Source organism: Vidua macroura, chromosome 3, assembly GCF_024509145.1.
Source record: "Vidua macroura isolate BioBank_ID:100142 chromosome 3, ASM2450914v1, whole genome shotgun sequence".
NCBI lineage: Eukaryota > Metazoa > Chordata > Aves > Passeriformes > Viduidae > Vidua > Vidua macroura.
Genome location: NC_071573.1, coordinates 13,681,011 through 13,707,970, shown reverse-complemented (window position 1 = coordinate 13,707,970; position 26,960 = coordinate 13,681,011). Strand labels below are relative to the sequence as shown.

The following is a 26,960-nucleotide window of genomic DNA, read 5'->3' as shown; positions in this document are numbered from 1 at the left end:
AAAATGCACACAGCAATAACAGAAGAATCCCCAGCCCAGAAGCCATTTCTCCTGCCCTAGCTTATTGCTAGGATCTTTCAAGGTTAATAAATATATAATTTACAGATAGGAAGTTTTACTGGTACTTCCAGAAACTGAGAATAATTTTGCTCTCTCCTTGGAGGCTGCATGGTTTCTATCATAGTTTGTTCATGCTTTTCTTCAGAGTAGCATGCCTAATACTCACTATTTTTGAAGAATTCTGGCTCTAGAAATGAGAATACTTAGATTTAGTCATTTTTATAATATAGAGAAATATTCCCTCTCTTTTCCACAAAATGTTAGCAACCCTTATCCCTCATTTATACATGTACTGAGTAATTACATCAGCCTCAGTCGACAATAAAAATCAGTTATACATGTAAGCTTAAATGTTATTTGAGAAATTCTTAATGACAATATTCATGTTTGATTATATTGCAAGTAAGGACAGTATTAAAATGATAACTGAAGTTTTATATTAACAGTAATATACTAACAGTTCATATGTCTTAAACAGATTTCATTCTTTAAAATTTCATTATTTTGACAATTCACCGAAAATATGCAAAGGAACCTAAATGTTCATACTGTAAAACAAGCACTTTGCAGATAAATGTAAACAGAATAAACAAGTACAATGAGTTTAAATATCTAAAATGTAGCAGTATTTTCGCAGTCTCTAGAACAATACAGTGGCAACTGTAGGATCAGTATTTCCAATTAAAATACAAAGACAACACCTGTCTAAATGTCTGTGCAAACATTTAATGTGCAGGAGGTCTGGGCTGAAACTCAATAAAAATTGTAACTGAACTGCACAACTACAGTTTTCTTATGTTTCAGGCATAAACGACAGAATTTTACCAATAGACTGAGACTCCATAGGTGACTTCCCATGGCTGCAGCTTTAACCCAAGTCAAATCTGGAGCCTGAGCAACACCTGAGGGAGTAGAGGAGCAAAGTAGATTCTCTTCCACTTTGAGTAATCTGCAACACTGTTCTACACTTGTGTTTTGGCCACTCCTGGGAAAGTTAGCCAAAAATTTCAAGAATTCGCAAATATTCCCAACAAACAGGTTCTGTGACAACTGACCTTCTAGGTAATAAGGTTAAAATGCATCAAGTTGTAAGCCAGTCTTTGCAAACCTCAAAATTGCTATGGGGATCATGCAAAACCTCATATTGTTCCTTGCCTTATGGGTGGGGCGCATCGTCTCCATCACAAAGCACCCGGCCCCGCTGGCTCCACAGCAAGAATCAAGGCAGGATCCGCCTCGAGTTTATTCCAAGCTACGCGCTACAAGTTACTGTATTCCAACTCAACTGTGACATTAAAATCAAGAGAGGAGAAAACAAAACAAAACCAACAGAAAGCCAAAATCAAACCAAACAAAAATAGCCACCACAAAACCAGAGAACACTGGAAAAAGACATGCCTGGAACATTCTATTTCAGCTGCAATTGTTGAGTCCAGTATTTTTTTTTTCCACTTCATCTCACTGAATTTTTTTGTATGACCAACTGCAACATAACCTAGAAGTGTCATACACATCCAGTCTACGTTACAGCACTGTAGATACCTTAACTATTCCACTTCTCTACTAAAAGGTTTCAAAAATAATATTCATTCTTATATTAAAAAAATTTTCAGAGATAACCACATTACGGTTCTACAAAATTCCCCAAAGGACTCTAATGTCACATCACTGTGAAGTAGACAAAAAGGTGACACAATATTTTAAATAGCACTGGGCTAGAAACAACTTTTTAAATGTTGTTGACTTCCTAATACAGGCTTAGCAGCCGTAACAACGTAATTAAATAATGAAATCACATCTTAGTAAGTCCAGATTTTACCAATGTTTAAAAATTTACACTGAAATTTTTAATTCCTCAAATCAGCAACCACAATAAGCATGATTAAAGTATATTATATTTAGACATCTTTTTAGGCTTACACCTTGACATTACCTAAGAGCAGGAGATAAAAAAATACTCCTCTTTAACAGGAAATTTAAAAAACTAAGCATATTATGACCGCCAAACAACTGGTGGACATTTAGTATCAACTGCTATCAGTTTCGATTTTACAGTTATTTCAAGTTAAAAGGCTTTTTTTTTTTAATTCATAAGACTCAAAAATTATAAAAAGCCTTTCTATTCTCTAAAATAGCTATCATAATATTTTAAAGTAAATCTCACTTTACATTTATGGGCATTTAAAGGTCAACAGACATCATTTGACAAAGTGCTACTAAGACACAATTCTCTACATAATGCTTCCATAATTCAACAACCAGGTCTTCAGAGGTTGAGAGAAAGAGAACAAAATGGTGGGGGGGAACTGCAGGGAAAGTATTGCAAAAATATGCAGATAGCTAAAATAACTAAATACATTATAAAGATGAATCAATCTAGAACAGTTGTGCTAACCGGTCTACCAAGATCTGCCAGAAGGATTCTGCAGGCTGCCAGGGTACTCAGTATTTTAGATTATAGCTGGCTCACTGAAGCACTACATATTTAAGTATATTTGTAAATAAGTGTAGGCATGCCCCAGGGGTGAGAACAAAAGAGAGGGAAGGGGGAAGGGAAATATCAATGGTCTAGTACAACTAGGGAACAATTTTAAGAGGCGCCATACTTCACATCACTACACACACCTACTAGCACTCTGTGCCAAGAGAGGCTAGGAAGCTTTTGTAATTCCTGCAGCCACTTAAGATAACAAAACTGAAGTGGGGCCACAGGCTGAAATGACTGGCAGGCACCAAGGCATATTTGACTTTACCCCACAGAGAAGATAGTTCATCCCATTTATCCCTCACATGCTCTCGCTGGATGACAGCGCCTCATGAGACCAATGCAGAGCACGATCTGCTACTGGCACCTTAATTTTGTTGGACTTCTCAGAGATGTCCTGAAACTAGCATCAGAGATAAACCCAGAAAAACCATCCAAAAGAAATCAAAGATTTAGTTTACAGTAAAAAAACTATGGCTGAAAATGCCATTTACTTAGTTCTTTGGCTCTGTTTTTCAAACAATGTTTTCAAAGAGAAAACACTGTTTGAAAAACAAATTCTGTAAGACTGAAAAGTTCCTAAAAAAAGATCCAGAATTTATTCACAATTTATACCTGGCAACACCTTGATTACTACCTTAGGCATCTCAAAAACAGCAAGACTTGTCTTTCTGCAGTTTGAAGCATTTTACTACATATATCTCTGTTTAGATAGCTAGTCTTTCTTTTATCCTCTCTTCGGTGCTGCTTTTCAGTCTTCTAGTAATTTTAAGCATCAAAACAGTTGCCAAGCAATGTATAGTCAGCCTATTTAATCATTCTTCATAAGCAAAAATTTTCTCACCAGTCATTTCTGTGGTACACGTACTTAAGTGGTGAACATTAACCTTTTTCAACCCAAGAGCACATGCCACGTACACTGATATAAGAACAAAAAGAGCACAGCTTTTAATTCTATTATGTAATTCTATAAGCAACACTGCAATAGAATGTCACAAAATAATCACATATTATGAGCTGGAGTCTAAATTGCAAATGCTCAAATTCCTTTCCACTTGCTGTACAAGAATGGCAGAAATGCAGCGACAGCAGTCAGCACCAGGACTGATAAACAGACTCATGGCCCACATTGAAACAGACAATGGGAGTTCACAGGCCGAATGAATCACTTGGGGTATGGCAAGACAAGGGAGAAAAAAATCTGGAGGACATTTTTAGATTTGGCTTCAGTAACAAAAAGAGGAGTGAACCAGACTTGACCACACAGCATTTGCAGAGACAACTGGCACACTTCAGTTCTTCACTCCTACATCCAGGATCAGCTACTCCTTGTATTCAAGGATGCATGACCACTCTGAACTGACTTGGGCATCAAGTGAAACAAATACAAAGATAAGTGATTTTGTTCTTACCTCCCGTTTACAAGCTAGGATACGAATATCATGCATGCCATTTTTGCTCCGATGCGTTTGCAATCCTGCCCTATGTGACTGCACTAAAGGGAAGCATATTCCTGGCTAAGACCAGAAAAAATGCAGTCTTTCCTCACTGTAATCTTTAATTTAACTTCTTTATCACTGGGTTATTTTCAAAAACACTCAACAGTAGTGAGCATATAGCAAACTTATTTCAAATAGGAAAAGAACATCTGGATGAGTTCATCTACAGGCCCACACAGAACAGGTCACTCAGATAAAATGAACCTTTGTTTTCACATTTCAGAGTATTCTTATTTCTAGTTTATTGTCTGCAAAGCTTGGATTCTGAGCACTCTGAAATTATTCCAAAGAACTCTTTCAGCTATCCAAGCATTTCTCAGCATTTCAGACTAAAACATAAGGATCCCTCATCTACTTCCGTTTTTGCCACTTTTTAACTAAGAAACGTAGAAATGAGGACTTGACAAGGCTTGCCAGCCTTGTTAAGCCAAATAGATGAGTAGGTTACTGACCAGTACTTACTTTCTCAGAAAACTGTTTACTGATAACACTTTTAGTTAAGGCTTGGTATTTGTGCAGTCTTACTTTTTTTAGCATTAAATTAAGATGAACCAAAAGTCTCAGGCAAATTCACATGATCTTCCCTGGGGAATTTTACACAGACCATTCTAAAATTAGTAAATAAAGTTTCCGTGTCTACTGAAACGTCAATAAAGGCGAAGTTAAATTTGCAACTTGTTGTTCAAACAGTGCCAAGTTACTTATCTCTGATGCAATAACACTGCCATAAGCCAAGACCCTCAAAAGAAAAAGAAGGGCTACATTTTGAGTAAGATAGATAACACTTTAATTAAAAATGCGCACTAATAAAGACACTTAAGATGTTTCACCATATGTTAACCTGACACTGAAAACCAAAGTTTTCCACCTAGAACGGAGTAATCTATTCCATTTGCTCAACCAAGAAAAACAGAAAGATGCCTTTTTCTTTTTGAAAGTATAACTTTCCATTAGATGAGTTTGAAAGGTTTAAAGACCACTTGGAAAACTCTCTCAGTTCATACTACATCAATATTTACAGCACCATTTTCCTAAAGGATTTAGGCTACTTAAGAAACACATTTCCATTACACTAAAACTAAATTACAGGTTTGACAGATATGAGAAGAACTGAAATATCTGATGCTAGGAAATGGTCAGATCAATTATGCAAAAAAAAAAAAAAAAAAAGAAATCAAACTAGAAAAACCAGGTACACATCTGCAAAAACATTGTCTCATCAGTTTGTACTTACATTCTACATCTACAAACTTCTGAATTGCTGAAAATCACTGAACATTTACTCTCACTGGTCCTCCTTGCTTAAGTAAAAGAAGCCATCACAGCATATCAATGATTATACTGGAATTAGCTGGCAAACACACATGTAAGTAGAGGAGAATACAGTTTGTTTCACACAAATCTGTCAAGTAGAAAGTTTGCAAAAAAAAACCTTCTGAAAGAGAGGCTATCTGGTAGTCACCAAGGCCCATTTAGCATCATTTTTCCCAAATAAACACATCTCAGTATTGTGACCATGGCTTGTTTTCTTCTGCCTTTCTTTTGATTTATCTGATATATATAAAACAATAAAGTTGAAATTATTGCTTTTCTGCAGTGGAGATGTACATAACATTAATCACTGCTGGTTCTTTTGTACTATCTGCCTTACAAGAAAAAATATTTCACAGAAGACTTTTAAAGCACTTCTGCCAATTCAGCTTTCACTGAAAATCTCAGAAATTTGACCTAAATCATCATACTTGAGAATCTTATACAAAACTTCTTCAAATTGCATTTATCTTCCATTTTATTGGTCAAACTGTATCTTTAGGACTTTTCCATTAACTTAATAACTGATTTTACCAACTCACTACTCATTACTTTTTCTCTGAACAACGTTTTCAGATTATCCAACTATCAGAACAACTTCTAACTAGAAATTTAATCCAACAAGAGGACCGTTATCTAAAAGCCAACAAACTGTAAATATCAACAATTTCTGAATCAAGTAACAAATGTCCTAAACCACACTATAAATAGCCAAAGCCATCTGTCTGATTTGCCCCTTCTCCTCTTTACTTTAACTTGTCTATCTCCAAGGCCACAATCTTACCATGTAGCATGCCTGGTTTCATCGCCTGCCTCTTGCAGCAGAAAAGCAGCAGCAAGGGGCAAGATCCCCATCCGTGACCCCTGTCCCAGAGAGCTAACATTACTAAATCTGACTTCCATACCCGATCTCAAGTGCTTATCTATTTCTTCCATCTCATTCCTTCTACTACAGCTGTTTGCTATCATTTAACCACATTTTATCTCATTTCATTATCTCCTTCCCTATCATTTGGGTGGTGTTTTCTTGTTCTTTTGGCACTGTCTTACAAGGACTATTTTTAACAAAGCTGTAGAAACACAAGCACATTGTATCCACCCATTCTCCCTAATTTCCTTGCAAACCTTTTCAAAGGAAAGTTTACCCAGGAAAGATAATTTTCATGTAATGCTATCAGGTCCCACCACTTGTATGGACTCTACTGCTCCAAAGAAACAAATTACTAGCTAGAGGAAATGAAAATTTCAGGAGTGAAGAGGACAAAAGCTAGAAAACTCCTAAGCAGGATGGGGGGTTGTCCCTAAACACAGTTACAGCAGTTTGTTGCAATTTAGACTATTTGTGAAATGAGGAGAAATGCCAATATCTGCAAATCTGCACTTTTGCCAGAAAAATGTTTGTCAGAAGCAAAACTTTCCACAGCAACATATGCATTGCTTGCAAAGACAACATTTCTAGCCAAAACAAAAGCCACACACACACACACACCTTCCAAGATCATCAGCCTCATTGCTTGCTGGGACAAGAACGTACAGCTCTGCGGGGTCCCAGCCCCCGGGGCAGAGTTCCCATTGCTCCCCCAGGGGAGACAGATGGCTAATTAAACGGGAAATAACATCCGAAAGAGACAGTCACTCCCAAGCAGTCAGAAGACCCACGGTTAAGGAAAGACACTAATATGGGAGGCAGTTCAACCCCTGCTTGCCTCAAGCAAAGATATGGATTTCAGTGCCCTGCACATGCATTTGATCAAACCCTCTGCTATTTTTGGATGGGCATGTCCAACATATAATGATGACTTTGAAATGTCTCTGTGTCAGTCCAAAAAAATGCAGAACAAAAAAACCTGAAGTTTAAAACTTGCAGAACAGGAAACCCTGTCTTGTCAACTCTCCCAAGCAGCTGCTAGAAGAACCTAATAAAAGGAAAATCACTAATTTCTGAAAAGATATGAAAATAGATTATAATGCCATAAAGGTCTGTTTGTGAATACTTAAATGAGGATTAATAACGTCAGTATTCATCCTAGTTAATTACTTCACAGGGCATAATGGAAGTCTATTCTTAGGATAATTTTTCAATCTGCAGATGTCAAAGTACTGTAAACAGAAAGCAAACATTAAAAGTTAAATATGTAATCAGCAGATAAGCATCTAGGGGAACCCCATATTAATCTGTTTTCATTCTTATTTGATATATACAGCTTACTAATGATGCTTACATAGATATAAATACTGAAGTCCTCTTTTGCTTTGAATGAGGAAGATTATATAATAGAGGCAACAATAATTTCAAAAGGTTCAAGAAAAATAATTAGAAAATCAGAATAAGCATGAGTATTTGCCAAGGAAAGAAAAATACAGGCACTGATAGGGAGAAACACCTTGGAAATGCAGTACTAGAACAATAACTAAGAACTGATTAAACTGCCTGTCCTGCTAACTCACGTATATTATGAGCTTGGGTGTGTGTCTCCTGAACAAGTACCACAGAACACAACAGGAAGGTATTCTACCTGACCATCACATTTAGTTCCACGCAGTTAATTAGAAAGATAAGGAAAAGAGAAAATAAAAAGAAGCCCAGAGAGGAAGAAAAGGAAGCCAGGAAATCGCAATGGGACTGACTTATGAGGAGTTTTTTTGGAGAGAGGATAGAGTGGAACTAACCAACAACTAGAGAGCAGAAGCCAAGCACAGTAACACTGTAATAAGGTAATAAGTAATAAGGTATCCCAAGTATTTCAGTATCATGGCAGGTAAGGAACCAGAGATAAAAGAAGTCTACCTCTTAAAACTAGATGAATTGAAGGAAAAAATTATGGGATACTAAGACCAACATACTAAATAGGTCCTTTGCCCCACAGGCTCCCAAGAGTGGATGGATAATCTAGCACTGGAATTTGCATTGGATAAAAGTACAATGAGGAGCACTGCATCTTTATCTTGAGAGAGAGAAACCACCCAACCTCAAATTTCCATTATTCTGTCAAACATTTCCAAATATACAGGCCAACAAAAGGCTTCAGAAAGAGCACAGACCAGGTCTTTAATTAACACTGCTCATGCTTCAGGTGTACAATTTCTAAAAGCCACCCTGTAGTTGCTGAACCCATACCACAAATCTCTCACATGGATCCAAGAACATCCATCTGCAAATGGTCACAGCAGACGTTAACGCCTGATGTCTGTAGAGATAGCCAAGAATTTTGCACCTTCCTGAACATGACTCTGCAGCAGATAAATGCTGTTACAGCTCATGGCATTGCCAGCCACAGCTAATTATAACTTTATTGAGATGTTTTGGCAAGAGTCAAAGGCACTCAAGCAAACAACTTGTGATGGGGTTATCTGCCACAGATAATACATGACTTCTGCAAATAGTCTAAATACTCAATTTCTTTCCTCCTCTCTCATCCGTAACACCAAGCTTTTGAGGGATACCTGGGGGAGGACGACGGATGTTGTGCTGAAGGATGTGATAAATATGCAGAGTGTTATTACTTTTAATACACTGGCAAAATTTCCTAGGTCCTGTAAAACAGATTTTTTTTCTCCAAATCAATATTTGATATCTGAATCAGCTATGAATATACGTCAAGATATTTATGGGCCTCCACTGGATATACGACACATGAGGTTATTCCTATACATAGCTAAGCTATGTATATAACTTTCTATACATTATTTACTGGATGTAGTGAATAGAAATATGATTCAGTTACTAACCAATTTATCATTGAATTATGGAAGTTAAAATAAAAATTACTCTCTTGTTCTCATGACCACTTCCTTTAAATTTCTACAAGGGAACTCTCATTAAAGAATGCCACATCTACTACTCTTCTCAGAGTGGTTGACTGATGTTACTATAGAAAGTAAAATTTAAAAGATGGAAAAATCAACCCAATAACCAAAGAAACAGAGAAGTGGTATGCATTACTAAACAGACTCAAGACTCTCTCGACAAAGACTGTACTTTCAAGGAAAGCCAAAGAAAGAAAAGATGGACAGGAAGAAAGAGACAAAGAAAGGAGACCTAAAAAAGAAACCCGTAGACACTTTTCAGTCTCAAACGTGGCCAAATGAAAATCAAACAGTGGGCTGCTAGCAACATGGCCAGCGTTAAGGTTTAACACAGGGATTTTCTTGTAAACACCACCAAAGAGGAACGAAGGTTGCATTATCGACTGTTATTGGAGTTAATGCAACGTGCCCATCACTGAAGTATCTGACAGCAATGGCTCTATGCCAGCAGCTCACAAGTTCTTTAACCACAAGATCACTATCAGTCCTTTCATGCATTAATGAGCATATCAACCCCATCGCTTTTCAAACGAAAACACTACACAACGTGCCCCATAGTACCGAAGGGGATCCAGGCGGTCCCGCGGGCCTGCCCCTGTGCGGGCGGGGCGGCACCGAGGGCCGGGGGCAACCGCGGCACAAGCGATGGAGCCGCGGCACAACGGGGGCGCCGGGGCAGATTTTAACAGGGCTTATGAAACTGGTGACAAGTTGGGGCGGCCGACCCCGAGGGGCATCCGGAAAACTCCGGGGAGGAGGCGAGAGCGGCACAGCGCGCAGGGGCCGCTCGCCGCCGGGCAGGGGCCGCTCCCCGCCGGGCCGGCCGCCACGTCCCACCCCCGCCCGGCCGCGGCGGGGGGCGGCCGCCCTCGGGGGCAGCGAAATAGCCCGGCCGGCAGCTCCCTCTCGGGGAAGACGACAAGCCGCGGCAGCGCCCAGGGCGGCCGCTCCCCTCCAACTGCGTAGAGACGAGGGACACGGAGGGGGAGCGGCCGCCGGAGCGGGGGTGTGGGAGGGTAGAAGGTCGCGAGTGTTACCTGCAGCTCCGCCCGCTCCGCCTCCCACTCGGCGCGCTCCGCCTCGAAGCGGCCCCACTCGTGCTGCAGGAAATGCAGGATGCCCGGCACGCTGTATTGAGCCCGGGACGCCGAGAGTGGCGCGGCGGCTCCGGAGGCTGAGACTCCCCCTCCTCCGCCGCCTCCTCCTGCTGCCGCCGCCGCGGCCGCCGCTGCCGCCGCCTCGCCCGGCTCCAGCCCCGGCCCACCCGCCGGCGGCGGCAGCAGGAGGGCGTTGTTATTGTTATTGTTGCTGAAGAAGACGCCGGGCCCCGCTTGCTCGTCCATGGCCGGGCCGGGTCCGCCTGGCTCGCCGCCGCCGCTCCCGCCGCGTCCCGGCAGCAGCAGCAGCAACAACCTGGGCGCGTCCCGCCCGCCGTCACCGCCTGACAGCCGCCCCCGCCCGCTGCTACGGTGGCCCGGCGGGGACAGCGCCGGGGACCGATTCGCCCCGCCGCCTCGCGCGGCTTCCTGGGAATTGTAGTTCCGCTGGATGGCGGGAGGATTCCTCGATCGCCGCCTTCTTCCTGCGCCGTCCATAATTCCAGGGATGGCGATCGGACGGCTGGGCTTCAGCGCCGGGACGTGCGGTCCGATCGGCTGGGCGGGGGCGCTGGCGGGAGGGGCAGGGCAGGGGCAGTCCCTGCAGCGGGAGCACAGGTTAATGGTCACCTCCACCTCCGAGCGGGATTGAAACGGCTTGGGCTCTCCCGTAGCCCAGCCCAGGAGCGCGGGAAGGGCAGGTGTCTCGCAGCAGTTCCACATGCTCCCGTCGGGCGCTGCCCTGGCAGCTCCGACTTTTCTGCTTCCTCCCTGTTCTGAGCAGCGCTCGGCCTCTCACTGCCAAAAGCTGGAAACCCTGCCCAAGGCTACAGGGGTTTCTTGAACATCGTTTGCAACGTTGGGAAGGAGAGCGACACAACATTTTTCCGGAATTGCCACGCTGCCTGTTCCGCGAGGAAAGGGAAAACAGGAGCGTGTGGGATTGAGGGCGGAAGATGTCGGCAGCACCGCGCTCTCCCCATGGCACCAAGGGACGAAGCTGGGCTCCCTTTCCACGCCATGTACGCCCCAGCAGCAGAGCCTTGCTGAGGGCAGACAAACGCGCCGCTCCATCGGGCTGTGCCCAGGGCCAGCACCGTGTAAAAGATGCTGTGTGCCACCAAGGCGGTGCCATGGGGCTCCCGAGGGCGCTGGGGACGCGCCCCGCTTGCGCCCTTCGCCGTGCCCCGGGCGCACCAGCAGCGCCCCGCTGCCTTCTCGAGCAGCGGTTCCTGTTTCTTTGTGGCTGCTCCGAAACCACAGCCGCCCGCTTCGTAACCCTGCCCGCGGAGTTTGACCTGTGGCTGGTGGACGATCTGTCTGGGAAAGACCACTAAGGAAGCTTACTTAGAGCATCCGGAGAGCAGCGGGGAACGGCAGCGAAAACACGGGACAGAGAGCGTGATCTGGGGGACCTCGGCAAGGAACCCGTGTAGAACAAGGCTCACCCAGAAAGGAAGGAAACAGCAGAGAGAGAGATGAAAGATGCGAAGGGGAAGCAGAGCAAACAGTTTCATTAAAAAGCACATTTAAAAGGCTATTGACAAAGAAAAAGATGAAAAGGACAGTGACAAACAACAATAAGCACTACGGCCATTTCAAGTTACTTCAGTTTTTTTAATCAAATGGAATCGGATGCCAAAATATTGTGTAAAACCACATGACTATAACTTTAGTATCAGGAGCAAGCAGAGAAGCAAACGAGGACTAAACTGGGGAAGGATGTATACAAACAAGAGTTGTGTGTGTTGTAGACAGCCACACAAAATACAAAGAAAAACCTCTCCCTTCTCTATCCCTCTACATCTATCTAGTGCCATTTTCTCTTCTGCTAACTTTTTTCTATTGTTCTAATGACTTAGTTATGCTTAGTTATGCTACACTTCCCTCCCCTCTTCTGAGTTTTCAGACATCTTGTCAACTAGAGGCTAACCAAAACTTTAAAGTACTGAGATAAAACCTAATGTAAACAAAACTATACATGATTATAGACTAAATCTTTCCAAGAAGTCATTAATTCCTAGACTACCTGGTGGAGGGGAGGGAATCTAAAACCGGATATAAACTTGTTTTCTGTTTTACTTGCAAAATGTTTCTGTTGAATTTTGAACTGGAAGAGTTTCCTTAATACTTTCAAGTGTTAAACTGGTTCAGAACTTCTTCTAAGCAAAAGAGATTTGTAATGCTGGAAAGACTTATTAGAAAGGGATGTATTTAAATAAATTTAATTCCCACTACCTATATTAAGATGAAAAAATTAGTGAAGTTACTTTCCTTCTCATGTACAGTACATTGTTTTTACTTCTGCATATATCTTTACTCCTGCAGAACAATGGAACAAGACTTGTTTACCATCTTTATGAAAAAAATTTGAGATCAGAGTATGCACCACTTGCTGTGTTCTCACTTTAGTACTAAAGCATTCACTGTGAAATAAAAGCATACTGCCAACTTACCATAGGGCGAAAGAGCATTGTCTTGACCATTTTGCATAGGTACTCAAAGGGATATTAGATAAGGTCTTAGAGGAAAATAGAAAGCCTAGAGGCAAGTATCTATGCAAAAATAGTGATCTACAAATATTTTAAGCACTTATTAGTCATATTCAATTCTATTTACTATCCCTTTGTTATATTTGAAGTTGAAGCATCTGAAATATGCAGTTTTTACAGAGTATACAGAGAAACATCGGAGTTGAAATTCAGCAGGCCTAGTGGAGACCTCTGGTTATGTTACTTCTCTCTATAAAGCAAAATGTATAGAAAGATCCCTATAAAAGCCCATAAATTCAACAGCTGTGTCAAAAAAATCCATGTAAGTCAGTCCTATGTACACAAGAAAATACATGGTTCTGCACCTCTGCCAATAGGAAGGGTGAGGCCCAGCAGCAGACACACACTGGGAGTCCCTGGCTGTGCATGCAAGGTTAGCACAGCACTTGAGCCCTAAGCCCCAAAATGTGCACATCAGACTCACTCAGATGTGAGGGGAGCCACATGCTTTTGAAAAATGCCTGGTAGGGGAAGGAAAAACTGGAGGAGCCTGGCTCTCGCTTGTGTTCTGCCCCCTGAATCAGTACAGTGCAAAGTCCTCCAGTACCTCTGCTTGCACACTTGATCAAGGACTACAGGTATGATGTATCCAGAAACTAAAATCTAGCAGGAAGGTTAAATACCTATGAGTCTGGACAAAGGGCAGAGCACTGACTCATCACATATTCAACCAGTTGCTGGCAGAACAGGAACACTGCAAACACAGAGCACATTACAAGGGCCAAGATCTACACCTACAAAAATGCAGATAAGAAGGTAGTTCTCTTTATAAACTCAGTTTCCAGTGCATTCTTTATATTCAAAGAGATAGGGGATTCAATTCTTTGCATCCTTTATTCATTTTCAAGCACGGAAACGGATTTGAAAGAGATACACACCACATAAATAAGGACAACTCATTAAGACAGCATGCTTGATCATTCACCTTAAGAAAGGCTGAAAACTTTCAATTATTTTGTTGTGGGATTTTGGGTTTTTTTTCATGCAAGCTGAAACAATCTACCAAGTCCCTTTCCCTATTATTTATTTTTAATAAAAGGAAAAAATTCATACTTCTACACTAGAAATTCCCCATGGTACAGGGTAAGTACTTCATAACAGTTTTTCCTCTTCTCTCCATCCCCACTGTGTTAGTGTGTTGGCACAATGGCAGGATAACAATCACCAGATTTCAAAAACCACTGGAGGGTTTGAGATAGCTTTTAAAAATAAATAAAACTATTTAGATACAGAATAATTTTGGTGGATAATTTATAACAGAAATTCATAAATATGATCACAATTTCCTAAAAATCTATACAAATACAAGACCACTTCCCTTGTAATGCATGGATTTCAAGTAATTACACAAAGCTCCATTAGACAGCCTTTCACATACAAATTACACAAAATTAGACATGTATGTAGGGATAATGTAGTGCTTCTGACTACTTAATGGTCCAAAAATAATAAAAGTAATTCAAAAAAAGCTAGTTTTCAGTTTAATTGTCGGGGTGGAATGTACTGTGGGTGGTGGTTGCCTAGCAGCTGCTTTTGCTTTGCTGGCCTGACTTGCTCGGACTGCAGTTTCTAGACGTGTTTTCAATTCAGGAGCAGCTCCCATTACTGTCTTGAAAGCATGTGGGTAAAGTGGACCAATGTGCATTAGATTCTGAAGTGCAAACTCATGAAGATCCTTAGATGCTGTAGATGCAGAAGCAAAGGCATTTTCATTCAGTAAATAGGAGATCAGAGTGGGAACGAGAAGGGCAAGCAACTGTACTCCTAAAAATGAAAGAAAGAAATGTAATTACCATATCAGAGAATTAAACAAAAAAAATTATCAGTTATTACACAGGTAAGGAAGGGTAATATTGTTTTCAGAACTGACATTAGAAACTGTAATCAAAAAATTATCAAATTAAAACAAATGAAATGCAGATGGCTTCCTGTGCTTTGATCACTCCACTCTGTCTTATCAGGACTGGATTTAAGATTTCTATTATTGTTCATTACAGTTATATTGATCCTGATGCCTATTTTGAGATGCCTTTGCACCATCCAACTGCAGATCACTGATGAAAGATTTTAACAGTAGAGTGCATATCATATTAAAGGATTTCAAAACACTTTTCAGACAGACAGAAATGTTATTCAATTGGATTTGAGTATGTACCTCCCCAGCAAGCATAAGTGAACTGATACCAGGATGCAAGTGTTCACAAAATAGTCAGGGACAGTTATCTGCTGTTATTTATGTTGGATTGGTCTGGGAGATCCTAACTCAAATACTAGCAGAGTAGCTATACTTCAGCTAGCATGACCTAGTAAGGCCACAGCCCAAAATGGCAAAGAGATCAAGAGGGTTGACCTTGAGAACAAAAAAGGCAGCTAAACTTAAGCAACAAGGCAAATTTTTGTACCTAGTAAGAATTTAAGTACACCTTTGAAATGTGTAACCTGGTAATTGTACATTTTAAGCTCAAATAACTTAAAAATTAATGGTAACTCATTTATCTAAATTCTTTTAGATTACCAGAGTATTAATTATTTTTCCTTAAAGGTTTTGACTAATTCATACTCATGGAGTGAATGTCTCCAGCCAGCAAATAAGGTGATCTGTTTCCTCATTTGTTTCATTTACTCTCTCATTGGAAACAGTGTTTCCAACAACTGTTCCAGAAGCAGAATGAGGTTCAAGAAATTTTATATTCTAACAAAAAAGAGAAGCTCCAACAAGGAGTGCATTGGGGGAAAAAAACCCAGAAAAACCAACCAAAAAAAAAAAAAAAACCACAAAAAAACCAAACCAAAACAAAACAAAAAAAACCTCAAGAAAATCCTACAAAAAACCAATAGTAGTATTTTTACAAGGAACTTCCTCAGCATTTGAAGTCAAATGTCGAAGACAGTAAGTCTTCAGAATGCACATTGTTTCAGTTGAATAACTAACTCAAAGATAAACTATAAGTAATGTATTCTATCTAGTGAATCTTGCTTCATCTACAATCAAGATACTCTAACCAGTATAGTTCAATTTCTTGGGCTCTTTAGCTAAAACTTGTTGAGCTGGTAGAAGCAATCTGATAAGAGTCTAGTAAAATAATTAAAGTTAACAATGAGGAAAAGTAAACTGAATCAGCATGAAATACAATTTCCAAACAGAGTAAAATATCACTCATTATTGCAGTTCATGTTTAGATTTTTTTCCTGCAATCACCAGAAACGCAAAGGTTATAGCATATCATGCTGTATATGCTATGCAATTTAATGTATACAAAAGTTCTAGCACTGGAATTACAAAAGCATGTTGCACATAGAGTCCATTTGTGACTATGTCATCAAGTTCCTAACTGCAACAATTCTAATATTTAATATTCTATTTTAGCATTACTCATTTCTCTAGAAAACCTAAATACTTACTATTCTGCTCCTCACCAAGAGCAACCAACGTTTCAAGGACTTTAATTCCTTCCTGGACTGCTAAAAGCTCCAGGTTGTTGTTCGGGCGGCTCCTTTCCACAGCTTTCAACTTCTCAACCATGATAGGAGCCAATGAATGAATATATGGAGTGGACAGGGCACGATTGGTGTGTTGGAACACAGAAAGCAGAAGCTGGTAACACTTGGCTTGAACCTAATCAAATCAAGATAAATACATTGTCTTCAAAGTTATTTGGTAACTCAGGGAATCTAATAAACTCTGTTATCTCTGATTAAATTAAAAAAAAAAAAAAGACTACTAAATGGGAAGGAAACATACTAAGTAAGAGGAAAGGAGCAACACAGCCCAGCTAATAACGCAGTATTAACCCAGTGTTCAATGAAAGGAAGGACAATTAGAAAGGACATGCAGGTACTAAGTAGCAGTAACAATGTAAACCCTGAGAAAATAAGGGCAAAGTTAATGTCACACAAGTCAGTCACACCAGTTCACCGTGAACTGCATCTTTAGGTCTCAGAACTACCAGCTCTAACAGTAGTCTAATCTTAAAAGTCGTTATTTGAATTCCAGAAGGGCAACACAGCCCATAAAAATGACTTGGAATAAAGTGATCTTATTGTTCTAATACAAGCCAAGGCTATAGCCAAAAGTGTCAGACTTTTCCATCCTTGCTTCTCATTCTCCATTTTGTGCTGGTAGTAGCCTAGAACTATATGTGTAGCCATACTATGAGCTGATCACAGAATGCTCTCCTTGTCATCCTTCTATTTTATTTTTTATTCTCCTCCCTCTCTGTGGAAAGCAGAGATTATTAATACCACGGTTTGGGAAAATGACTCACTGATGATCTTGTTCAGATGAATCTATGAATGCATTTTTTGGAGCATACAAAGATCTTCCTACAAAATCCCCCACAAATAACCCAGAATTTTGGAAAAGGTGAAGCCTCACAACAAATATGAGGATAAAACATTGCACGTGTTTTCTAACTGCACTCAAGTCCAAACAGGATGAGTTAATGAGCACATGCTGAACAGAAATGTTCTAGAGTAAGTACTACAGAACAAAATGATCTGTGAGGAGATCCAGGGATCACTGGAAACATAGATATATAAATAAAAATATTGACTAAAAGTCATAGATTATAAAAACTACTGGTAAGAAAATATGAGTTATGCAGCTCGTATTACTGTTAATTCAATAGTATACAGCTGCAGGTTTTCTATACAATTCAATATTCAAGGTCTGAAATAATAACACATCTCATGTCATTTGTATGCTTTGTAACATAGCTCCACAGAAGAATGTTTTCCTTAATGCCTTACTCACCATCATCTTTGACCTTTTCAACAAATTTTACCTCTATCTCTCCATACTGTTACAAATAATTCTCTTCTTTTTCTGTCTTTCTTTAAACTTCATTCCTTATTAGCTGTTAAAGATGATTAGATTAACCTTTGAAAGAAGGAGTGAAAGTATTTTCTTAAATGCAGCCATATTTCAAAAGTTTTATGACTGCATCTGACAGCAGAATTTCATCCAAGCGTTTTTCCTTTGATCTGTGTCTTTGGACTATTATGCATTCATGGAAGTCTACAAAAACTCCTGAAAGGTAAAATCAGAGCTTTTTCAACGCCTAAGAGTCACACTCTCATATAAAACTCGCCCAACAGTGTTGAAACACTTGGGTCTCTCAACTGAGTTATCTTGTTGGAACAAAAGGGAATTGAGCTCACCAGACTTCTGGTTATTACTATACATGATATTTGACCTTTTCATGTGGTAGTAGTTTTAAAAATACTCCTGTATTTCTTTTAAGGCATCAGTAGTTTCTTTGGAAGAGTCTTCTACTTACTGAGTTCAATGCACTTAGTACAATCACAATCATGCTTTTATTACAAACAAGTGTCTCGTTACTGACTGCAACAAGGAATATTTTACATTTAAAAAGCCAGAATGAACACACAAGTATTACAGAGTATTTGCTCTGCACATTGGTGAGAAGAGAGTGGACACCATCTGGCTGCTCTCCAAACTTGCTCTGTGTGTTACAAAAATAGCGGTAAGTTCCAGCTGACGGGCAGCTTTCCAGCAGGGTAGTGGGCAACGATGTACTTCTCTCTCACTGTTCATGTGTTTATACAGAGCTGAGAGAGAGTAGGACATAAAAGTTTCACTTAATACAACTGACATTTCTATTCACACAATAAAATTCTAAGTAGCTTTCCATCCAAAGTCAGGCTTCAGAATCAACTGAATTTTATGTTCTTGCTGGAAAACACCTGCCCTGCTATTGAGAATTATCAATCTAAACAGGATTTTAAATGCCTCACTGTGACCCTAAACACATCTGCATTTTTTGCGTGTTTTTCTTCTCAGGAATCCCTGCAGTGTTTGCTTGTGGAAGCATCACAGATTTTTCTCCTTAGCTCCCACCTGCAGATTTGTATAGCCATTCAAACTGATACATACATGGCTGGAAAAATTAAGCTTAACTACCCATACAGTGCATTAGCCTGCTTGAATCAAGTCAGTTTACAACTTTTTTAACTTTCCTCTTCAATGATAAAATAATTCAGAAGGCATTTCACAAAGGCAAGCCAAAGGGCAGAAGTGAAATCATGAAACAAATGAATCACAATCTGTAGATGTTCTGATGGTGCCCACAAAATTATATTTTTGCTCACAAACTGAGTTTTATATGAACACACAAAATAAGCACAGGTTTTGCACAAACAAATACAAAATTGATCAGAAATGTGGGCTGTAATTTTATCTGTGGAAAAAATGGTTTAGTTTCTATTATAAAAGATCAACACTAATGTAAAAATGTCACTCCTCTATGGTAACCAACCTTTCCATCTGATAAAACTCCATATACCAGAGACTGGTTTTGCCTTTTAAACAGCTGAAGTCAAGATCCTGGCACAAAGTCATGAACACTATCTAGAAGCACTAAGTTTGGGTTATTTTTCTCATGAATTTCAATAATGCATTGTTGAAAATTCTAGTTATCTTGAGAGCAGTACCTGTCTCTGAAGCAAAGGCACCACAAAACATTCAGGAAATGTGTTAAATATATCACGATTAGTTTCTGCTGGCTGCATATCATTCACATTCCTATAACATGATCTTACCCAAGGATCAGAAGAATTCAATGCACTTCTAAATCTGTTCATACATCCATTTTGTAAAGACTGCACTCCAATTATTTCAGTGCTTGCTGACCAGAGGAAGAGAGCAATAGCTGTAAGTATGCTTATTTCATCAAGAATAGGTTTAGAGGCTTCTGAAAAACAAAAGCAAAAATGCTGTTAGCCTATTCCAAAAAGGCTTTAGCATTTATTTCGTAAAAGCCAGTGAACACAGATAAAACTCACAAAGAGGAAATCTATGTATTTGAAATTATTTGCAACTGCATATGCATTTACTTATTACAGTATCATTACTGACTGTGACTGACAAAAATCTGAGCAACTCTATTCTAACAGCTGTTTTAATAAAGTAAGTAAATCTTTCTGAAACTTAAGTATCAAGGAAAACATCGCCACCTACATTTTCTAAGACCAAGTCATGCTTTTTCTTTTCAGTGTGCAAATAAGAGGAAAAAAGATATTTTTAGAGCCTTTCCCCAATAAAGGTCTACTTCAATTTTTTAAATTATTATCTTCAGCTGATAGAGCAGAGTAAGAAACAGATCCAACATGGCAACAACTTTTACTTAACATGAGGTTTCACAGAACAGACTAGTTTATCTGACAGCCAACTGTCACCAACAGGAACAGTCCTGCTTTTCAAATAGCCTGTATTTGCCATTGTCACAATTTTTTCTCCTTGCATAAGCTTTGTCTTCACACATCTCATTCATGAATTCATGACAGGAACAAAAATATGTATATATCAACTATTATAATATATATAAAAAGCATTGTTTGCTGATCTGGTTGGCCATATTGGTTCTGCTCTCCCCTGAGAGGCACAATACATAATGTCAGCAAAAAAGAAAAACAGCATGACTACCCTTTACAGATGTCAGCTAGTCACTCAACTGGCTTAGCCATAATGTGAAACCTCACTTCAAAAAACTACTCCAAGCAGATTAAGTGACAATTTTTCTTACATTATTCAAATTATTTTAAATTTACATTGTTGAAATTTTATTGAATGATGAGGTTTGAAATTGAATGCAGTGGACCTTGCTTAGATTTTTGTGTGTGTGATCTATCACACTTCACAGAAGATTGGAAAAGAAAACATACACTCTTGCAAGGAACCAAGAAAGATTTCTGATGCCTGCAAAAATGTCTCCAGCCAGTGATGTTTCTGGAAAGAGGGCCTGTGAAATCTTTACAGTAACTAAGGGCTGGAAAACAAGAGCTGATGTGACAAATCAAATTAGAAGTTTGGCTTGGTTAACACAAACCTAGGGATCCTCTCCCTTTGGACATTTCAGAATCATTTGCAATTACCTCCTCATTTCCCATCTCTCACATGAGTAACTCCATTCAAGCCTCTCTTCACTCTCTACAAATGGCTCCTTGGCAATGTAGTGGGATGTTTTTCTCGCTGACTACCACTATGCAAATGGCAAATCTTTGTGTCTCTCTTTTGCTAACTATGCAGCTAAGACTGTACATCTTTTTCACTTTTTGAAGGGCAAGGCAAAGCATGTCTGTGAACCATAAGAGGTGGTCTGCAGTTCTCTGAAGAGACAGTAACCATTGTGCGGGTGAGTAACAGGGATTTTTTGGCCAGGATTTCTTTCTCACCAAAGAAAGCTTTTAACAGTGTTGTGAGTATCCTACTCTAGTATGAACCTTTCCACAATTATCTGTGGCTGTCTTTCCACTCATTCACTTTAACACTGACTGTCATTAAGACTAAATGACTTGTGCCAGCATAAAACCTGAGAGGCTGATGCCAGATGCACTGCAAAAGGGAAAACTTCTAACTGGAGGTTATGATCAACACTGTTAAAGAAAACAGACCAAACAAGGACAAATCTGAGGTGGCAACTCCTGAAATCTAACTACTTTGTTAAAGCCAATGTTGTGCTTTTCTTCAATAAAATCTGTTAAGCAACTGAGGAGTTTTGCACATTCAGGTCTTACATTAAGTTATAGGCAGATACCATACTTGCATTATCATTACAGAAAATTCATTTTTCTTGAATTTTAACTCCTGCACTGGGAAACCACTTACCAGGCTGAGAGTCTTCCAAGATAGATGCCAGAGTGCTGCGGATAAGACCTGTCCATTGTTTCTGAGTTTCATCAGTCCTGACTGTTGGAAGAGTAACAATAGTTTTTATCCCTTGAAGAGCTGCAGTGACTGGAGGTGGGACCTGATTATCTGCTGACTTTACTGCTGTTTCTTTCAATACCCTTGTTATCAGAAATAGGATAGTGGGTAAGATTGTCATACACCCTAAAATAAATAAAAAAAAAAAGATAAAATAGAATTTTTAAAGTGTGGTAGATAACCTCTTTGTCTTTCCCAATATGGATACATATGGTTGGAGACAAAGGAGATGAGATAAACTACAATTCAGGTAACAAGTGATATGTGTCCTTCAACATTTTTTCACCAAATTCATTCATCAGTGCTACTGAAGTGTATCATAACACAAGTCATACAAGCCAATAATTGAAATTCTGCTGTCAGTTCAGGAATGATGATTTAGCTATTAAAGCTTTGTCCTACATGGCATGTGATACATGGTATGTCATCCAGATTGCTAAGTACCTTAAAAGGATCACTATATATCACTAGGGTCTTATAAACAGTAAAAACAACAGGTCTGGAAACAAGTATCCAAACTAAGTTACTGCACTTTCCAAGTAAGGTGGTGTGTGGTACAAACCCCAGAAGCAAAGTAAGGAAGCTGTTTGGGTGTTTCAATAATACATGCAGACTTTAAGCCCCTACAGGACTCAAAGAAGAGTGCTGTTGGGTTTGGGCATGCAAAATCAATCTACAGATCACTTCAGACAGTCAAGCTTCTTTCCATATCTCTTCTATGCTTCATTTGCCCACATCTGTGGAAACACAAATCCTGCCATTTTCCTGCTTCTGGGAATGCTGTGAGGATAAATACATGAAGTAGAACAATTATGACTGGAAGGGGCTGCTCTTTAAACTAACAGTAGTTTCTGAGCTACTTGCAAAGGCCACTTGCCAAATACTGGGAGAATACTGGGAATAACACCCTCACTCCAGACAACACAGAAGTAATATTGTTATTCTTTTTGCCCACCGTATTTTCCATCACCTTTTCAAAAAAAAATAAAAAATAAAAAATCAGGAATCAAATAAAAACAGGGAATGTCCCCAATTCAAAACCTGTTGTTCCTTAAAGAAGTGCAAGACACAAATTCACAAATTTCTGTTTGAAGACAGGCCATATTGTCTTTTGAGCATAACTTTGTCCAAATATGTTATTTGCAGAGCACCTCATTAGGGGACTAACTTTAAAATGTCTTATCTATATGGCTGCGTGAAACTTCCCAAAGATTCTTGAGACAACAGTCAAGCAATTTGCTCTCCAAAAAGCAAAAGTCAAAGAGCACAGCTTCCCATGTAATTGTGTCCTTTACCCATGAACTTCACTCAGTGCAATTATCCCAGCTTACACACATCCTTTGTGACAGTCTTCCTGGGCAGAAGAAAGCTCCATTTAGTTTATAATCACATTGGGAATGACTGACAGCCAACGGCTGCAAGCCCAAGTGCACCACAGATGAATTGTGCTGTTTTTCTCTCAGTAGGATTGTCTTTTCATACAGCTGCTGCTTTACATGAACTTTTCAGGAATTTAATTATCTCCAAAATGTCTGTGTTCTTTAACAATATGATTAAAAATTGCCCGAAGGGTTTCAAATGCATGAAAAAAGGGGGAAAAAAACAACAATGAAATCAGACTGGCACAGAGATAATTTCCTCAGCAAATCTGCAGCACACATGCAAATTTAAAATCAAATTTCCTTTACGCTGCTCACTGTAAAAACCTGACTTTTTATTTAGTTAATTACCTAAATATTATTAATAGATGGCCCTTAAAGCATTCATAGCAATATGTTTGTTTTTAGCATCATTTCTCACTGTGCTACCACTCACACACATCCTGTTACAATGCCTTACCTGCTGGAGAACACAGGGAAGGCAGGTCAGACAGAATATTAACGGTGGCAGCCACAAGACGGGCACTTTCCTCAGACAGGTGGGATTTGGCAGCAATGTGACTTGGAGAATCTGACACTTTTGAACTCAGATGGGGCATGTGTCGTACTAGGATGAACATGAGCAATTCCATGGCTGCAAAGACTAGAGATTTTCCAGGCACCAGACCACCGCTCTCACCTCCCTCTCCTAAAGCAAGAGGATTTTCTTTTTCTTCATTATCATCTTCATCTGAAAAAGGAAAGAAATGTCTGAGGAAACAGTTAAGATGCCATTCCAAAGACTATAGGACACACTCTTCACAAGTTAAAGTTAAAATCAAGAGTTAAAAATCAAGAAGAAAAAGTTGCTTTACAGTAAGATAAGACAAACTCGGCTCATGTCAGATTAAATGTTTTAGTTAGAATGACTTAAAGAGGTTTAAAATGCCTTAGAAGTATTGTGATTGCAACAATACTTAATAAAAATCATTCTGGAACTAGAAAATAAATGTAGTCTTGCACAAAATAAAACTACAGCTAATTATCTTGCTTCTCTTAAAAATGATCATAAAATTAACAACAACCAATGACAAATAAACAGTCAGGACAATATTTTTTAATAGCTATTAATTAAATGTTCCACCCTGACAAAATCTTATTCTAGCCTAAACTGATTATGAAATAAGAGAACAGAAAATCACTGCAGGATTCTATGTCTAAGTTCATGATCTGAGTGTATTCAGTTCAAAAAGTCTCTTTTGATGGCAGCTTGACCAGCTGCAGTCTTTCCTTCTCCCATTAAACAGCAACAGAGATTCAGTAAGTCAAAGCTGGCCTGAACTACCCCTATAGAGCTCCTACGAATTTAAATGATTGCTACTGTTATCACATTCATCAATCTGAAAAAAGCAGCTTACTGGGCTGACAGTAAACAATTCCATTAATTCATATGAAGGAACAGAGCCTGCATTTTGAGTTGTGCTGGTCCCTCAAGTTCCAGCAAAATTTTCTCCCTGTTTTTACATGGAAAAGGGGCAAAAGCTATCAGTTGGTTTTTGTTTGTTTTTTTTTTTTTTTTTAAATCAACAGTACATTGTGCCAGATTAAGATAGTAATTTTCCTTAATAAGAGAATATTCTCTGGGGTTTACTTCACTTCTTTCAGGTAACAGAAAATCTGGCAGACCTACCCAACTTAACCAGGTATCAATGAACTATTTCCCAAGTTGCCTCTTGGAAACTAATTTACCTAGCAAAGATGGGAACAGTATATCTAATATGAGATTTTTAAAAGAAAGGGCAAAGGGATGATTGAACAGGGACACTCTCTCTTAAAAGGAAGACGTCACTAAAAGTACCTCAGAAAGTAGCTTTCAGACTGCTGGTCAAGTTTTGAGTATCTCCAAGCACAGAGATACCACATCCCTGGGCCACCTGCTCTTCTGCTTCCCCGCTCCCACGGTGACTCAGTTTTTCTTTGTATCCCATCTGGATTTCCACTGCTGCAGTTTGTGTCCATTGCCTCTTGTCCTTCCACCATATGCCTTTCAGAAGTGTCTGGATTGGCCTTGTCTTTAAATCCCCTCTAAGAAGGGGGATTGCTAATCTATCCCATATTAACCCTCTCTTCTGCAGACTAAGTAAGTTCAGCTCTCTCAGCCTCTCCCCATAGGTCCCACACTTCACCTCCCTAAGCAGCTTAGTGGACTTCCATTGAACTTCCTTCATGTTTGTCAACATCTGTCTTACTCAGAATGAGGAGGAAGGGCAAAGAAAACTAGACAGTGCTCCAGATGCATCTTTATAATTGTATCCTTAATCCACTGGTCATGCTTTTCTAACACAACCCAATAACAGAGTTGTCAGCATTGCATAGGTTTCACACTAGAGATTTACACACACAGCTCCTCATCTGGCACATCTGCTATCCAATCTGCCAGCCCACCAGCCTATACCAATGCATATTCCATCCCAAATGCAGGATTTTGCATTTTTCTTTGCTGAACTTTAGCAGGTTCTCAGACTGCTGTTGAAAATTCCCCTTAAAGGCAGTACCACCCTCCTGCACACCTACCACCTGCCCAGTTTGGTATCATCCACAAATTTGCTGAGGGTACATTCTCTCCCATCTGTCCTATATGCTTAACAGTAGCAGGCCCAATACTGATCTCTAAGGAACACCAGTTGCAACCAGATGCCAGTCAGACTTGAATCACTAAACTCCATTCAAGCGCAGGAATCCAACAAATTATTCTCCTACTTTTCAGTCCACATCACTCCAACTTGACAATGATATTGTAGAGTACTGAGTCAAAACCCGTGCAGAAGTCTAAGTAAACAATATTCACCACTCCACCTTCAAAGCCAGTTTTTCATCACAGAGGGTGATGAGACATTAATTGCCCTCTGTAAGTCTGTGCTATTTCAAATCACATTCTCCTACGTGATGTACTAAGAAGTAGTTTCAAAAGAAATTTACTCAAAAACCTTTCAACAAGCACAGCAGGCTTACTGGCAAGTTCACTCAAACCCCACCTCGTGTCTTACTCAAAGTTAGTCACAGCATTTCATTTTTGCCATTCATTGGGAAGCATTCTTGAGCACCACAGCTTTTCAAAGATGACTGCAACAAACCGAGCATGTCATCAGCCAGCTCCCTCAGATGCATCGCATCTGGTTCCAGGGATGGCTGGCTTTTCTGTGAGCAGTCCCTAACTGGATGCTCACCTGCTGTAGCTAGCACTGCTCTCCCTAGGCTTGCTCATTAGACACAGACACAGGAGGAGTAAGCAAAGAAGATAATAGTGCCTTAGTTTTTCCTCTAGTGTGTTTTGTCATTAGATCACCCAATGCATTCCGTAGCAGGTCCAAATTTCCTCTGCTGACAATGTATCTATAAAAGTTGTTCTTGTCACACTGGACATTCATCATCAGTCTCAGCTCCACCAAAATTGTGCTTTCCCAGTTCCACTCCTCCATACCCAGGAACACTTCAGTCTTTCTTGGCAGCTTGCCCCCATTCCCAACATTCATGCACTTCCATGTCACATTTGAGCTCATTCAGAAGTTCCTGTTCAGTCAACTCAGCCTCCTGCCATGATCATTGTGAATAAGCTTTATTTTGTCACCAAAGATGAACAATCCCTCTTTCCTTTGCCCTTCAGGAAAGCTTACTACAAGATTTCATCTACAAGATCTCATCTACAAGCTCTCTGAACAAGCCAAAGTCTGCCAAGTCAGGCCAAAGCTTTTGCTCTGCTACTCATTTTCTTTCTTTCCCTTGAAATTATGACCTCCACTATCACATAGCTAGTACAGCCAGAACTACCATTAACCTTTGTAACCATTTATTCTGTACAAGTGCAGAGCAAATCCACTGAGCCCTACCCTTATCTGGACTGTCCAGCATCTGGACTGAAGAAGTCTGTGCTTCGTACACTTCTGAGTGTTAGCCTCTAGCAGTGTCACCCTTCCAGCACAAGACTGGATGGTAAAAGCCTTTCATGAGACTCCCATAGCTTGACTGGAATGCTTCTACCTGTTGGTTTAACATGGTTTCATTCACC

At 39.8% G+C, this 26,960-nt stretch overlaps 2 protein-coding genes across 4 annotated transcripts in view; both read right to left on the bottom strand.

Annotated features, from left to right (window-relative positions):
- The window catches only part of STRN (striatin), a 68,487-nt gene extending 57,982 nt beyond the window's left edge, over positions 1-10,505 (bottom strand). For both annotated transcript variants that reach the window (XM_053972974.1, XM_053972972.1), the window contains exon 1: positions 10,200-10,505. In XM_053972974.1, the coding sequence (XP_053828949.1) occupies positions 10,200-10,505 (306 nt within the window). The remainder of the gene's footprint in view (positions 1-10,199) is intronic.
- Positions 10,506-13,626: 3,121 nt separating this feature from the next.
- HEATR5B (HEAT repeat containing 5B) overlaps positions 13,627-26,960 on the bottom strand; it is a 52,517-nt gene continuing 39,183 nt past the window's right edge. For both annotated transcript variants that reach the window (XM_053973015.1, XM_053973013.1), the window contains exons 32-36: positions 23,376-23,645; positions 21,438-21,662; positions 19,373-19,524; positions 16,214-16,427; positions 13,627-14,575 (exon numbers count right to left, since the gene is read on the bottom strand). In XM_053973015.1, coding sequence (XP_053828990.1) covers positions 14,271-14,575; positions 16,214-16,427; positions 19,373-19,524; positions 21,438-21,662; positions 23,376-23,645 — 1,166 coding nt within the window. In that variant the 3' untranslated portion in view covers positions 13,627-14,270. The remainder of the gene's footprint in view (positions 14,576-16,213; positions 16,428-19,372; positions 19,525-21,437; positions 21,663-23,375; positions 23,646-26,960) is intronic.